The following is a 16820-nucleotide window of genomic DNA, read 5'->3' on the forward strand; positions in this document are numbered from 1 at the left end:
ACCGAGAACGTGGTCAATGAGCAATCCACGGGCGTGTTGGAAGGTGTTCCGCCTGCTGAACGGCAGAAGGTGACTGAGGCACAGCTAGGGAATCCGGAGCTGAGTGCACTCAGTGAGGCAAAGACAAACCACGAACCCTCTTCCTTACATATGTAGAGAAGCTTACTCAAAAGAAAATGGAGATTGGACGCATCGGTGAAGTAGTATTATGAAAGCATTCACCAACCGGTCGTCCCACAGAACTACCGGACAAAGGTCATACTGATGGCACATGAAGACGTGTTCGCTTACTTAGGAGCAAGGAAGACAGGTTGAGTCATATTCGGAGATTTTGTAAGAGTGCGGAACATGTCAAATGACCAGTAATATTACTCCTAAGCCAGTGTCATTGCATTCTATCCCAGCAGTAGATTGATGATTGATAATATAGGTCCCTTACCGCACACCAAGGCGGGAAAGGAGTATTCATTTACTATGTCCAATTCAACTAGATACTCAGATGTTGGACCTTTGTCTAGTCGTAAATCACAGAGGTTGAATATCTTCAGCCAGTTTGGTGTGCCGAAGGAGGTTCAGACAAACAGGCGGAGTAAGGCATGTTAATACTTCTGCTTACCACCCACAGAGTCAGGGACGTCTCAAGAGGTTGCATAAGATCCATAAAAGTGTTTTAATCAGATTTCGTCTGAAAAATGGCAGATATTTGAATGAGGGTACTCAGGTTACTTTATATGCGATTTGTGTTGCAAGGCAGGAGGGTCTTTTTTTTTTTTTTAGCATTCAAGCTCATGTTTAGAACGAAGCAAAGGGAGAATCTGAGATAGATACAGGAGAGTTGGGTCGAGGAAACAGAGCCAGAAAAGCTTGCTGATTACATTCTAAAGTTAAAGAAAAGAATGGCTAGTATACGGCGGTTTGCGGAACAGAACCTAGAGGCAGCCCCAGTAAGATGAAAAGAAACTTTGATAGAAAAATAGTAAAGAGAATTGTATTAATGTTTAATCCTATCAGGTGTAAACCCATACGTGCAAAATACCACGGGCCTTTTGTGGTCGTAAAAAGATTGGGGGACAGTTAATTATATGCTGTCCACCCTCTGCATAAGAAAGGAGACTAAACTGGTACAAATGAACCTCCTAAAGAAATATGAGAGCTGGCAGAAGTGGCAAACACCGCAGTTGATGATCAGATGTCTGACGAGGCCATACTTCATAAGGATGAATTTTCTCTCACTCAGGTTGACAGGCGACTTACCAGATCTGAAGCTCTTTGGAATATGAAGAAAAGACTTTTCCACCTGGAAGTGAGGCAACAGGATGAGTTGATAGAGCTACTGCGCGAGTTCCCAGACGTTATGTCAAATACACCTAACCAGAACCATGCCATCCAACATATCCTAATCTCCTTTAGGAGTTTTGAGGAGCACGTGAGAAGTCTGAGAGTTCTGTTGGAAAGGCTGTCCCAAGCTAATCTCATCGCCAACCTCAGAAAGAATGAGTTCGCTTTGCCCAGCTTGTCATATCCGGGGACGCTGTTGGGGTGAGGCGAGGTCAAAGTGCATCACCGCCGTCTTGGTGTATAGAGTGACGTAGTTGCAGGCTGTCCAGGTAATCAAGTTGTCAAGGATGCGCTGTAGTTGCTGGTAGTTTGGGTTGGAGTTGTTGATGGATGCTGCGAGGGTGGAGTCGTCACCGTACTTCCGGTGGAGATTGGTGTCGTTGAGGACATCATTGATGAACACTAAAAACAGGATGGAGATGACTATGATGATCTGAGGGTTCCCGCACATGTGTGTGTGTGTGTGTGTGTGTGTGTGTGTGTGTGTGTGTGTGTGTGTGTGTGTGTCTTTGTGCCAGTCATAGTTGTTAGATTTACGCAAACTTTCGTGATGTAACAGTGATGGAGAAAAGTCTTCACAGAATCTCGGAACGTTAGAGAAGTGCCGCCTCAGTCGCTGATTGTAATGTGTATGCGTGCAGTTCTGTCTTCTGCTTAGTTTTGTTATCAGCGTTTCCCACTTTATCTCAAGAATCGTAAAATAACATATAAGTAATTACATCATTCCATTAATTTGTAATGCATAATTTAGTATTTCACAAATAAAAAGTAATAATGATAATAATAATAATAATAATAATAATAATAATAATAATAATAATAATAGCAATAATAATAATAATAATAATAATAATAATGATTAATAATTATAAACATCTCACGACCGCATGCGGTTTAATCCGATCCTCGACAAGTAACGATCACTGTACTACAACATTGTAATATCATATGTTCACATTTGATGTTAATGATATGCAGCAATATACATTATAACTGATATTACTGCCTATCATTAAAATATAAAACTTTATATTATAGTTACATATGATAAGGATGAGTAGGCTATTGCACATCTGGTAAAATGGCCTGAGTGTGGTGCATCCATAGAGGCATCAGTGCTGGTGTAACGCTCCTTTTTATTATTTCTGTGTTTCTTTGAGTCTCCCCAATAATTGTTTTCTTTAGTAGCTTGCGGTGAAGAGGAGGATAATAGCGGTAATTAAAGGTTTAGTGATTATATGAAAAAGTATATTTATAAGGCGTGTATTCGTGGGAGTGATTTAAAAGTCTTGAAACATTTGTTATAAATAGTCTTTACTTATTTCAACTGTGGTTTTCTCTAATCAGTGGTAATACGAATAATAGGATTACATCATGTTGCGTCAGTCTACCAGTAACTCATAAGGTGTCATTCCCTAGCTTATAAAATATGTTAGTAATTTAGAATTCAATTATTAACTTCAACTAATGTCCAGCCTATATGCTCACCTTGCTAGCCAATTATTCCTGCATTTTTATTTAAACTCACGGTTTAGTAAAATTATTTGTGAAAGAAGAGAGAGAGAGAACTAGCTAAGGTTCCAATAACTTCAGAGGCCTGGGGGTGTTGAGGGGGAGAGCACAGAATGGCGTCTCCCTTCCCTCTGGCAACGGGTGGGTCTCGTAGCTCTGAAATATTTAATTTTTCTTTTATTTAGAAGTGAATATTACTGTGTTCATGTTTATTATTCATGCCTCTAGTGAAGATATAGTGACTGTACATGTTGACACAGAATGGCGTCTCCCTTCCCTCTGGCAACAGATAAAATAGCCGGTGTTGGTCCCACGTGGAAACAGGCCACAGAGTCTTGGGAAAGTGTTAGCCATGTAATGTTTCTTTAGTCAAATATAGTCTACTGTGAATGTGTTGTGAGCAATATTATTGCCGTAGAGAAGTGATGGGTGAAGGCTGTGACGCTATTTAGGGATATAACGGTGCCCAGAATCAATGGTACTCTTGAGGAGTTATAAAAGTAATTATTTTCTTGTGTATTCGTAGTGTTAAGTAACGGAGTATAAGTGTATATGCCATACCAGAATTTCAAGTGCCTTATTTTTTTTTTCTAGATTAACCACTCGATAGTGTCATAGTGGGTCAGTCAACCCAAAAAAAAAATCCCATCAGTATTATTCATTTAATTATTTTTGCTATTTTTTATATTTTTCGTTCCTCCTAATAAAGCCACACTGTAGGTACTGTGTGATAATTAACCTCTCCCTACCCTCTGGCCATGACGATGAAGGCGAGAACCATTACCAATCAAAAATGTTTTCTTTTTTTTCTATTGTGTGTGCGTGCTTCACCTCTTCTCTCTTCCTCTTCTTTTTTCTTCTTCACCGTGAAGATCTTTGCCTCGTCTCATTAGAGCTCTGATCGGACCGGTGAGGAGGAGGGAGGAGGGGGGGAACCGGAGGGGAGGGGTGGCATTACACTGGCTGGCGAGTTTTACTTTGCTGGTGTGATTCGGTTGTTGACGATCATAGCTGGTGTCTTGTGGTCACAGAGGATGAACGTCGTTGTGCTCCCCTCATATGTTTGGACCTTGACATAAACATGTATATACGTTTCAATATGAAGTCCATCACAATTTGACCATCTGATGTGGCCCTCTCACCCAAAAAAGGATGAGCATCACTGCTTTATATAGTTGGGAGATCAAAGCCATAGACAATAGTTTTAGGGAAGTGGCCGTTCATAGGAACAACTTGAATATAAACATACTTCCAGCATGAAGGGAAAGTAAATATTGACAGGCACAAGCAGAAGAGTTTGACTAGACAAGGTGGGATTACAGATGAAGTGTTTCTGAGAACGATAGGATGTACGAGTACTGTACCATGTCATGTCCAAGAGCCTCCGAGGATTAAGGCCAGGAAAGGCATATCGAACACCATTGGGAATAATCTTAATGTCAAATATGAAATAATCGGTTAGTAGTGGAAGAGGGAAGATAAATACAGAATCGTCCAGTGTGGAGCTTTAAGCAAAGGTCTCAACGGGGAGTTCAGTTGTAGAGAGAAGAATTGGCAGTGGAGCCATCAAGGTGAAATAATATAGGAAAAAAGAATAACAGAAGTATGTGTATGTATTCCCTCATCGTTTTGTATGTGTTTATCTAATCTGAAACAAACATTTGAGCACTACGTATAGTACTGGTTCGAAGAGTGTTTGCACTTCACAAGCCATCTTGGAACTACGTCTGAGATTTTCAAATGTTTGTTTTAGATTAAATAAATTTACGTAAGTCGATACGGAAATCACGTGATACTTTTATTTTTATTTGTTTATATTTTATTTTGTTTATTTATTTATTATATTTATTTTATTTTTATTTATTTATTTTTTTTTATTTATTTATTTATTATTTTATTTATTTATTTTTATTTTATTTACTTATTTCATTAATCAATTTATTTATTTTTATTTTTATCAAAACAATTGGCTCTCGTGACTTACAAGTACTTTCAGACGAGGTGCAAAATGTCACTTTCCGAGTAGTGTCTGCAGTACATAGTACACTTGTTCAGTGACACTTTCACTACAAAGTTATTATTATTATTATTAAAGTGCATATTTTATTTTACTCTTCTTTCAAGAAGGTTGAAGTTTGCTTGAAACTGTTACCTTGGATTACTTTTTTTTACTTTTACTTTAATTAGAGAAAGAAGGTGAATGAAGAAGAGTTTGGACAGAGGAAGGTGTATAGTTAGAAATGGAAAGACTGTAGAGTGAAAAGACTGTGGGCAGACCACATTGCTACTTTTATATAGGAGTTTGGATATTTCTGTTTGTACTACTTGCACACATGTGGAAATGTTACCTTGGATGATTAATACAAAAACTACATATAACACCAGATCTTCTTCATTCCTCAAAACTTAAGAATATCATTAGCAGAGTTAGTAACAGCAACAATAGTATCAGTACTAAAATTCTTTTTCATATTTTTTTTCCTGCATAATGCTAGAACAGGAACGGTAATCCTTTTGACAGTTTACTTTAATGGATATTGTTGACACCAATGCTGAGATGATCTACATTAGATACCCCTCCCCATACTAGTTGTCTACAGAGAACGTACAGTCACCAAAAATACAATAGTTGCCCCTGAAAACAACAATTTTCTTTCATACCATTCTTCTTGGGCTGACATTTATATTTTAACGACAGCTGTTGTATATTTTAACGACAGCTGTTGTATAGGACATATAGCTGTCGCCGTCTTCGTCATCTTCGTCATCGTCGTCGTCGTTGTTGTTGTTGCTATTAATCCCGTTACCGCCATCACTTGTCATTTAGAAAATTTTTTTTTATATTTGCTTAATTTGAATGGTGAATTACAAAACTCACAAACAATAGACTTTACTCTGAAACCTTTCCTCATTTAAATGTGACATAGGATGGAATAACTAGATATAGTTGATTTTAGATTTTCATTAGGTAAAATTATCTTATCAATGAAATGAGTGACGGTATCTTTCCCTATTTAGCCATAATGATCTAAAATGATGTAAGAATATGCAACAAAATAGTGTGTATATGAAATATAAGACTTTCTCTCCTCTTCCTAATAGGCTTTCAAAATAAAAAAAAATTAAAATTAATAATTAAATAAATAAAAAAAACGCCATGTCCAGAAAGTAGGTTTGGGAATAATACAAAATAATGATAATTTTGTCCCTCGCAGAGGAGGGACTTTTTTTTTTTCCCTGCATTGAGGTGCAAATTTTTTGTTGAACATTCTTCTCAGAAATGTTTTCTAACTCATAAAAACATATGATAGATAGAAGGACTCATTGGTTGTGTGTGCTTCCTAGTGAAGCTTTCATATTTTTTTTTTTTTTTTTTTATCAAGTAGCAGTGCTGACTCTTGATCAGCAATAAACACACTTTGCCAGCGTACTCATCACTTCAAATCATTGAAAGAGTGATTCCATACGTCCCCTTACTTTCGGAGAGAGAGAATAAACAAATATATTCAATTAATTCTCTCTTTCTAAGACATCTAAACTTTTTTTTTATGATTGCCAGTTTGGCACATTTCTCCCAACTATCAACATGTTTTCACATTATTTTTTTTTCCTAGTTTCATAGTTTATATCCAGCCAAAACATTGCAAAATCCAAGCATTTTTATTTATATCACGTACAGGAAGAGGATTAGTTATCTGATTACGTCCTCTTATCACATAGGGATATTTTATACAAGGCCCAATGTGGTACGTGATTTCTTGCTATAAATACACCTGGAAATTCTGTAGAGTCTAGGATAAAATCACTGCCCTCCATCAAAGAGAACTTGTCTTCTGTGTGACGTTACATAAATTCTTGGAAGAATATATATATATATATATATATATATATATATATATATATATATATATATATATATATATATATATATATATATATGTATATATGTATTACACACACATAAACACACACACACACACACGAGGGGAAGTCAAAAAGTTCTGTAATTTAGGTATTTATTTCAGGGGAATGAAAATGATAACCAGATAATTTTTCACTGTAATTACCCTTGACCTGAATACATTTAAACGACTTGTCACGAAGGCTCTGGATTCCTGCCAGCCAAAAGGATTCCAACTGCCCCTCCAACCACATCGTCACACCCTCCTTGACCTCATCATCATCGTAGAACCACCGCCCCCGAAACGAGGACTTGAGCTGGCGGAACAGAAAGTAGTCACTGGGGCCAGGTCCGGACTACAGGGTGGATGATTGAGCTGCTCGAAGCCGCAGTCCCTCAGAGCAGCCTAGGCACGGCGGGCCTTATGGAACGGAGCGTTGTCGTGGAGGAGGACGACAACAACACGGGTCAACTTGCCCCGCCTCTTCTGACGGACAGAGTCCTTCAAGCGACCTAGTACTCACGCAGGCGTAGTACTCCCCTGTGATCGTAGATCCGCGCGGCAGGAAGACCACTAGCTGCACTCCCTTGGCTTCCCAGAATATGGCGGCCATGATCTTGCCAGCCGATGGTCGAGTCCGAAATTTGAGTGGTGTCAGGGATCCCTTGTGTTTCCAGGCCATGCTCTCGAGCTTTGTCTCTGGGTCCCAGAGGTGAAGCCACGTTTTCATTACCTGTCACGATCCTCGACTCAAATCCCGCTGGGTCTGTACTGTACAGAGTTTGCAGTTCCTCCGAACTAGTGCGGCGCTGAAGGCACCCAACGAGCAGAAACTTTGCTCATGCCCCGGTGATTTTTTTTTTTTTTTTTTTACGTAAGAAGGACACTGGCCAAGGGCAACAAAATTCCAATAAAAAAAATGCCCACTGAAATGCCAGTCCCATAAAAAGGTCAAAGCAGTGGTCAAAAATTCATGAATAAGTGTCTTGAAACCTCCCTCTTGAAGGAATTCAAGTCACAGGAAGGTGAAAATTTGATGAATAATGGTGCAAACGCTTCCATGACAAGTTCCAATCCCCAACAAAGTTTCCTTCACCTTCACTCGGCGATTCTCCATGATCATTGCCTCCACACGATCAACAGTGTCTTCAGAGGTCGCCTCAGAGGGGTGTCCCACACGGGGATCATCTTCAAGGGATTCACGGCCATAACGAAATTCCTTGAACCAGCGGGTGACTGTGGCATACGAAAGGGGCAGTGTCATTGTACACCGCAACCAGCCTGTCGTTGATCTTCGCGTTCTTCCCCTCTTTTGTCAAGAACTTGATCACTGCACGGCACGATCTTGTCCATTGTTGCCAACTCCTGCCAACCGCATCCACTGGTCGCTCCCTAAAGACTGAGGAGGGAGCGAGGGAGAGGAGTGGCACTGTTTGTGAACACGTCAAAACCTGTCCTAACCAGACTCAACGGGACACGACTGGCTGCGTTAACTAACATAGCGAACTGCAGAACTTTCTGACCGCCCCTCGTGTGTGTGTGTGTGTGTGTGTGTATATATATATATATATATATATATATATATATATATATATATATATATATATATATATATATATATATATATATATATATATATATATATATATATATATATATATATATATATATATATATATATATATATATATATATATATATATATATATATATATATATATATACGCACACACACACACTCGTATATGAGCACTCAAATAGATCTTATGGGTATATTTCCGTACATATGGCTTCTTCTATAATTGAGCTTTGTTGTATGCAAATAAGATAGTTATAAGAAACAGTTATTGGAGAAAAATTGCTTAACAAAACTAGCTTCGTGGGAAATTAAATCGACATTCTATTTTTTTTTTCTAGCATAAACTTTGGAAGAAATCCTACATTTTTAAGTCACCATAACCATTTTTCATTGGTTCCTTCTTTTTTTTCTTTTCTTCTTATTATTATTATTACAATTATTATTCATTATTATTATTATTATTATTGTTGTCGTTGTCGTTGTCGGTGGTGGTGGTGGTGGTGGTGGTGTTAATAATGTTACATAATGATAATGATAGTATTATTATTATTATCATCATTATCATCATCACCACCATTTCTTAAATAAATTCAATACTTCGGTGAACACTTGTGTCACCTTTTGTGATTTTTTTTTCTTTTTTTAAAGCTTGTTTCATGCAAATGATTGCCGTTTCTTCCTTACAGATAACTTCCAGAATCTTCACTTGTATTCTCTTTATTCTTGTTTCCTGAATTACTTTATAAATGCTGGGATTTCTACTCAGGGAAAACCATTTCCCGAAGTATTTCAACGCCGTGTCTAGTGCTTTAGTATATTTTGCTGTCATAGGCAGTGAGCGTGATACATGTTGTTCAGTATACTGTCCTGAATCTTGAATGTTTTTTCGGCTGATTTAAATCAATCGTTGCACAAATCTTATTGTTCACAGATGATAAATGTCTGTGTGTGTGTGTGTGTGTGTGTGTGTGTGTGTGTGTGTGTGTGTGTGTGTGTGTGTGTGTGTGTGTGTGTGTGTGTGAGGAAAAAACGTGTGACTTTTTTTTCTGATTTGCCTTTTCCCTCTTCTTTTCTTGTTGCTGTGTTTTGTGTGTTGCTGTTTTAGTGTGAAAAAAAAATGTCTTAATCGGCATTGTGTTACGGCAGTGGGTGGATTTTTTTCTCACCACATGTGTTGCATAATGTTGAAGGGATGCCAGGTGCAGACTGGCAGACACAGGAGACTGTCATGATGACGAAGCAGTTCTTGCTGTACATCCTCAGCTTTCACTGAGCTCTTAATTACCCTTCCTTGTTTCGTCACTGTAGTTTATCCATCCTATAGAAATGTTATAGCTAAGTGGCAGACATTGTTTCGTCGTGCGTGTGGTAATGTTTCTTTCTCAGGAAAAATTGCCTCTAGGAAAGTACTTTAATCCTCAACTCTCCTTTTTGCTCAGCGTCAAGGTCACGGTACAGGAAATTCCACGTTCGACCGACCACAGCAACATGTGTGCCCTTCCGTTACCGTGACGTTCCACTCTCTTCCGGAGAAAAATACTCTCTCTCTCTCTCTCTCTCTCTCTCTCTCTCTCTCTCTCTCTCTCTCTCTCTCTCTCTCTCTCTCTCTCTCTCTCCATTAACCTATTCTACATACGATACCGTGATTACATACCACTATGTAGGTATGTTTGCGGGGGACGGGGAAGAAAGGACAGACTGCTTCCGTGTAGAGGAGCTTTTGTGTGTGTGTGTGTGTGTGTGTGTGTGTGTACATTCAATAGTTACCTAAGAATCAAAGAACATGAAGGAAGTTGCAGAAAGCCAGTCGGCCTGCACTTGGTAACCTGTGTTTAAAAATAAGGTATTTTATGTCAACCTATCACCCCTATCTGCCATCTTGTAAACTTAGGTAAAGAGAAAAATACGGAAGCATGCATGAATGTTGTGGTCACCGACAACCACGATGTTACACAAGCGTCTCTATAAAGGGAACTCGGCAACATTACACTTTCTCAGAACGGCTTCGACTGTCGACGGTGAGTACAGTACGAGTGTGTCCTGGAGACTGCGAGTGTGGGGATGCGTTCATAATTAGAGAAAAGAGGGATAATATTTCCATAATTATTTATTAATTTATTTTCTGATTCATAAACCCATGGAAATTAAGCTCTGTTCACTCAAGGCGATTCTGTCGCGGCGTTTGTCTCTCGGCAAAAGCGAAGACTGTTCACAAAAGGCGTTTCCAGTCGCACATTTATCAAGCTTTTTCTCCCCCCACCTCCTTTGTGTGTGTGTGTGTGTGTTTGTGTGTCTTGCAGCATGGATGTGAACGAAGTAGCTTGTGCCTGATAGAGAGAGAGAGAGAGAGAGAGAGAGATTATTCTTATACGAAATTAAAAACTGACGCAGTTCCTTAGTTATGTTTTAGGTACGCTTCTGTTGTGTAAAGTATTACTTCCTATCGTAAGTCACTTGGGTGTGGTTACCTAACAATTACCATTTCGCACTGTATGACTGCTGTGGTTCGTTGCGTCAAAGTTTGGAGTTATGAAATTTTGCTTTCACTTGTTGTTCATCCTTACTTTGATCACGCTACACCTAGTTACCTTCTTGCAAGATGTCCACGTATTCTACTACTTCAAGAATTTACTCTTGCTTATAGGATGTGAAACGCTTGTCATGTTCAAAGTCGCAGATTACCTTTACAGTAGCGGAGTTATAGTTGATTAACTTACGAGTGGGTATGGGTAAGGGCAAACATTCTGCTACCTTATTATAATTAACATACGACACGAGCTTAAATTAGCACATAACAAAATTGACACTATGACATACCCATAATCAAGTTCACTACGCAGTCCGTTGCGTGAGTGAGGATGTCAATAACGAGACGGTTTGTGCACAACACTTAAATAACTCATACCTCCACTCAAGAACTCTGGTCCATTCATTCCACTCACCCAAGCGGACATCCGTTTCTTCACTCTGGACTATTCCGCTCAGTGTCTGGCGTCCCACATGTCACCCGCACGTCTCGCATGGGAAGTAAGAGGTTTTATAACACGCTCCGCTCTCCTCCGCAGTACAAACCACATGAACATATGAACGCCTAACCATGCATACTCCTAATCACTTTCCCGTTATCCCTTAATATGGTCCTTATTCACATCACGAACAAGGTAATATGCAACACTTTTCCCGAATACGACCGTTACCGTGGCGTTGCAAGCCTCCTCTCGGGAAAAAAAAAAAAAAAAATCCTTTGCTCACCGACATTATTGCCTTAAGACTTCACGTCTCCAATGTTACCCAACACTGTCATAGCACTGGTGAGTAGGTGGAAAGCTATTATGACTTCACTACGCTGTGATCATTTACCACACTCGAAAGTGTATCAGTGGATTTTTTTTTTTTATGGCTGGTAATAATAACGCAGGCAAGAGAATACACTAGTAGACAGCTCATTATCCTTATCTTTGTCTTATTACTTTTAAGTAAAATATTTATCATAATATTTTCACTCCAGTATTATTTTAAATAACTTATGCAGAATAAAAACTAAAAACTTTCCATTATCTTAGATTATCTTGGAATATAAAAATAAAAGCAATAAACAAATAAAAAAAACCTAACCTAGTATGTAATTCTACGAAATACCGAACAGACATTTTGTAAATTCATATTATTTTGTCAAGAGAAAATACAGTGCAGTGCGTCTTTTCTGTTCTAATTATTATATTCTTATGACTTCGCTCAGCAAATAGTAGTGGCAAAGTACTTATCGTGTTGCTCACTGTATGAATCCCAAGATCAACAAATGTGCATATGTAACTATGTTTACAGTAAGCGTATAAGTGGTTAGAAATATGTTTATTTCTTTTCGGATTAAATCATAAATATTCAAATCGGCTTTCACAGACTTGCTCGTTGGAAGAGGAACTGATCTCCATCCAGGATGTTGTGTTTGAAGACGCCCATTTTCATGTTACTGATAAGCTTCGTCTCAAGTCAGCCGCCTCAGGACGTGCTGCCCTTCACGCCAAGGCCTCCAGCTACCGGTCCCTGTCCTGTGGTGCCTGTTGTCCAGAATTTTAACCTGCACAGGGTAAGTGTACTCCAGACTGGATGTCTGAGTCAGCATAAGTGATGTATCTATATATGATTTTTTTTCTTTATGGTTTTATAGACATACAGAAAAGACTGACTAATAGCTACAAAATAATTACAAAAATTATGTGATAAATCGGTGTTCACTTGAAGAGCATGTAATGGGAAAAAGTAGTCCAAGTGTTCTTCCCACTACTTCAGTCACTACTGTTATTACGATTACTATTGCTACAACAACAGTAACTACTACTACTACTACTACTACTACTACTACTACTACTGCTGCTACTGTTACTACTGCTGCTATTACTACTATTACTACTGCAACTATTACTACTATTGCTTCTAGAACTACTAATACCAATACTGTAACGGCTGCTGGTGCTGCTGCTGCTTTTACGAATTGTACAGTTGGATTGCTATGTTTTTTTCTTTTTTTTTTTACCCAGTGATTTTATGCCTTGATGTAAACACTTAAATCACTGTACTTCTCAATTTTCTTTCTAAATAACCTTCCCGGTACATTAACACGCACCATTTTCACTACTAGCACCAATCTTGCATGGTACACTTCTTACTGAGCAACTCACCTCTCGTGAGTATAGCTTGCTGTTGTAGTGGGTGTATCAGTAGTAGTAATAATAGTAGTAGTAGTAGTAGTAGTAGTATTGTTATTGTTATTATCATTACTATTACCACTACTGCTATTAGTACTGCTACTACTACTACTACTACTACTACTACTACTACTAGGTATATCTTAAACAAGAGGGAATGTTATGTTGGTCTTAAAATCTAAGCTCTGCCATTTGCAATTCTTCAGACGACCGGGCCAGCGATTGAAAATAAATAGATAAATAAATAGCTGGAATAGAAATATTAAAAATAAAAGTAAAAACAAGAAAAATAAACGAAAATTACTGCCCGCAAAATTTTCCTTCATATAAGACCAGAGTAGAGTTTCTTTTAATGCATTACGTAGTTAGGCAACTAGCAGGCACACCTGTTGTGCCCTTTTTATTGAGGTGGGCTAGATTTTAAGGTCTACACTTGTGCAAAATCATAAAAAAAAATTTTAGACTGAGAAATTACATCACAGGACCAGCCTATAGTAGCCAGGGTTGATATCACAAGACCAGCCTGTAGTAGCCAGACTTGATATCACAAGACCAGCCTGTAGTAGCCAGGGTTGACATGATTTAAGAGTATTTTAATCAATCTGTCCGAGTAAGAAATATTTATTTAAATCCGGTGAATATTATTACCATTGTTATTATTGTTATTTAGCTATTTAGTTAGTTTATTTATTTATTTATTTTATCTTATTTATTTTTTTAATGTATATTGTATACATTTAGTGCCTTCGTAACTACATACTCTGAATTTACCATTCATGGCGAGCTGCAGGTTATTTCAGCTATATATTGTATTACTATCTGAGTAAAATTGTGAGCAGTTTCTAAAAATTCATTTATTTTGTTAGAAAATTATTATAATAAAAATATAAGTTATCTAAAAAAAAAAAAAATCCTGATGGGCACGCATGAAGTGTGATTCCTCCTCCTCAGTATTTGGGTCGGTGGTATGAGATCGAACGTTTCTTCGCCCCGTTCCAAACCGGCGATTGCGTAACTGCTGATTACGGCCTGCTGCCTAATGGCTCGGTGTCAGTCATCAACACAGAGGTTGTGGAGTAAGTCATCCTTGTTTTCTCGGTATTGTACTTTAGGATTTATCCTGATTAGTCAGAAGTGGTGTCTCAATGTTTATATTATGAAAATCTCTGTGACTGTTTTCCTTGTACCAATATATATATATATATATATATATATATATATATATATATATATATATATATATATATATATATATATATATATATATATATATATGTATATATTGATAGACAAATATTTTCAGCATATTTATATTACATTCTGCATGTGAGCATTATAAGCACATACGTCGATCGAAATGTTGTTCCTGCAGTTTTTACTCTTACTGTAAGTAGTATATCATTCTACCTAAACAATATCTTATTTTCTCTGACATAGGGGTGAACTAAACTCAGTGATGGGATTCGCCACCTTGGGACCTAACCCTGCAGAGGGAAGGCTGGTGGTTACCTTCCCATTCTCGTCTGGAGGTAAGTTCATCATAAATCTTGGCAACTACTGCGCAATTTACGTGAAGATTGTTCTAATTGTGAAAATCAAAAACTACTTCTGATGGTCTGCTTCCTTCAGGAGACTGCATGACCACGTCCTCTGCAGCTTGATTTCATGATAACACACACACACACACACACACACACACACACACACACACACACACACACACACACACACACACACACACACACACACACACTTTGAATTAAATCTATGGTCTTAGAAAAGAAATAATAGGTCCACAAATTTTCGTATTAGCTTCGTAGTTTTTGTTCCTTTCGAGAGTGTACATGTATGTAATTTCACTGTTTTTCAGGTTCATTCTCTGTGGATGGGGAACCAAATTATACGGTGGTAGCCACGGATTACGACAATTACGCTCTTGTTTACTCCTGCTCTTCCTTTGGTGCTGGAAACAAAATCGGTAAGAGTATAGTGAACTTTTTTTTTTTCCTTTACATAAAAGGGGTTCTGGCCTAGGCCAAAAAAAATATTATTATATAAAAAAGGGGTGCACAGGAAGTGACAGTTCCCATAGAGCACTGGGCTCTCAACCTGGGTACGCGTATCCTGGGAGGTACATGAAGGACGTTTTTGGGTTGCGTGACAGGTCTACTATAAGACCTGGACTGACCCATGAAATGAAATCACAGATAATTATTATTGTCATTACATGCGGTGCTGATAAATTCATGAGCACATTTATTTATAGATTTTATATAATCTTGTGTAGCAAGATCACCAGAGAGGGGAAGGCATGCAGTTAACAAGATCAAAGGAGCAGTTAGCGTAAAAGAAACGATAGAAAATAGAAAGACATTCAATCTTTGGGTAAAGAAAAGAGAGGCTGAAGACAGTCAGTTAGAAGAGAGGAGTTAATGAGACGAAATGTTATTGATTCCATTCTGTTCGAACAGTATGAGTGAAGCGTTATAAAAAAAATAAAGAAAGAAATAAGCGACAAAAACATTACATTTTCATTTACTGATGTTGATGATACTTCATGACTATGTTAGCCTATGTGTTTTCCTTCCTCAGAATTTTCCTGGATTCTGTCGAGGATGCCCAATTTACCGCCACAGTTCGTATCTGAACTGAAGAAATGGGCAACTTTAGTGAACATAGACGCTGCTCGTTACTCGCCCCTCAAGCAAGACTACACCTGTCCCCGTCGTCAAATATAACTTTTTTGTTTATTTCGAAATGTTGTAGTTTATTGAATTATATCTTTTATATATGAGTTTTTCTTATTTATTATTTTTAATCATGAAGAGATTTGCGCCTAAGACCACATGGATATATGTGTGTGTGTGTGTGTGTGTGTGTGTGTGTGTGTGTGTGAGACTTGAGGTGGTCATCCAATCTTCTAGAGCTGTTGCAGCTTCCTGTAGGTGAGCCTGTGATTTAGGTAATGACGGTGCCCTGCTGACTATGGTGATATCATCAGCGTATATTAAAACTGGAAGGGATGTGGAAGTAAGAGAGGAGTATGTTGAAGAGTGGGCTGATGGAGGATCCCTGAGGGACGCATTTCTTTGTGTGTCGAGGGATAAAGGTGGTTGAAGCCAAAGGATCTGTCACTGAAGAAACTTTTAATCCAGGTGAAGGTGGTCCCTGTGATGCCTTTCTTGGTCATCTTGTATAAAAAGCCCTTGCGTGGTGCGGTACCAAAAGGTCCCTCCAGATCCAGGAAGAGGGATGTCATGACCTGCCGATGGCGGTAGATGTCTGTGATGTGGTTTACGATTTGGACGAAGACATCATGGGTGTTTCTGTGGAGACGGAAGCCGGACTGTTCTTGTTGGAGAGAACAATTAGTCGGTATATCGATAGTAGTGTGGGATCCTTACTTGGTTTAGAGGTGAGGATGAGGGTGGCTAGCTTCAAGCAGGTTAGGAACGTGTCTTGTCAGCCAGCTGGGGTTGTAGACACACTGGAGGTATTTTTGGTGCTCTTACCTGGTGGGCTTCCTGATCCTATCCCCATGGGCATACTCAGGTAGGGAAGCCGCATTCCGCTAGTGCACGTGATTTTGTAAACAAAAATTTCATAAGAAAACTAACAATATTACAAGCTGGATGGTGCACCATATGTGGTTGATTAGAAATATTTGTAAAGTTTATCCCCAAGAAAATCTGAAAGTTCTTTTAAATATATTAAGAACAACTGTTAGCCTTGCCGCATTCAGCCCGCATATATGGGCGCGGAGCCGAAACGAAAGACTTTCGG

General features: G+C 38.4%; 2 protein-coding genes across 7 annotated transcripts in view; one reads left to right on the plus strand and one right to left on the minus strand.

The window, feature by feature from the left end:
* LOC135098040 (apolipoprotein D-like) overlaps nt 1-15836 on the plus strand; it is a 78130-nt gene extending 62294 nt beyond the window's left edge. For 5 of the 6 annotated variants that reach the window (XM_064000259.1, XM_064000246.1, XM_064000225.1 and 2 more), the window contains 5 exons: nt 12232-12418; nt 13989-14113; nt 14475-14566; nt 14908-15015; nt 15630-15836. In XM_064000259.1, the coding sequence (XP_063856329.1) occupies nt 12269-12418; nt 13989-14113; nt 14475-14566; nt 14908-15015; nt 15630-15775 (621 nt within the window). In that variant the 5' untranslated portion in view covers nt 12232-12268 and the 3' untranslated portion in view covers nt 15776-15836. Of the gene's footprint in view, nt 1-10284; nt 10350-12231; nt 12419-13988; nt 14114-14474; nt 14567-14907; nt 15016-15629 lie in introns of those variants that run through there. The other variant, XM_064000253.1, reaches the window with a different exon arrangement.
* A 208-nt stretch (nt 15837-16044) lies between these two features.
* Nucleotides 16045-16604, minus strand: LOC135097563 (uncharacterized). Its single transcript, XM_063999490.1, has 2 exons — nt 16550-16604; nt 16045-16388 (listed from the first exon to the last, which is right to left on the minus strand). The coding sequence occupies exons 1-2, from the start codon at nt 16602-16604 to the stop codon at nt 16045-16047; spliced, it is 399 nt and encodes a 132-aa protein (XP_063855560.1).
* Between the last annotated feature and the right edge of the window lie 216 nt (nt 16605-16820).

Source organism: Scylla paramamosain, chromosome 4 (assembly GCF_035594125.1).
Source record: "Scylla paramamosain isolate STU-SP2022 chromosome 4, ASM3559412v1, whole genome shotgun sequence".
NCBI classification, from domain to species: domain Eukaryota; kingdom Metazoa; phylum Arthropoda; class Malacostraca; order Decapoda; family Portunidae; genus Scylla; species Scylla paramamosain.

What these genes read in the sequence shown, in the direction of transcription:
- LOC135097563 (XM_063999490.1), bottom strand. Translation starts at nt 16,604, where the DNA reads ATGCGGCTTCCCTACCTGAGTATGCCCATGGGGATAGGATCAGGAAGC. An exon ending in AGGATCAGGAAGCCCACCAG is followed by an intron (nt 16,389 to 16,549) that starts GTAAGAGCACCA and finishes CTCTCCAACAAG; the next exon opens with AACAGTCCGGCTTCCGTCTC.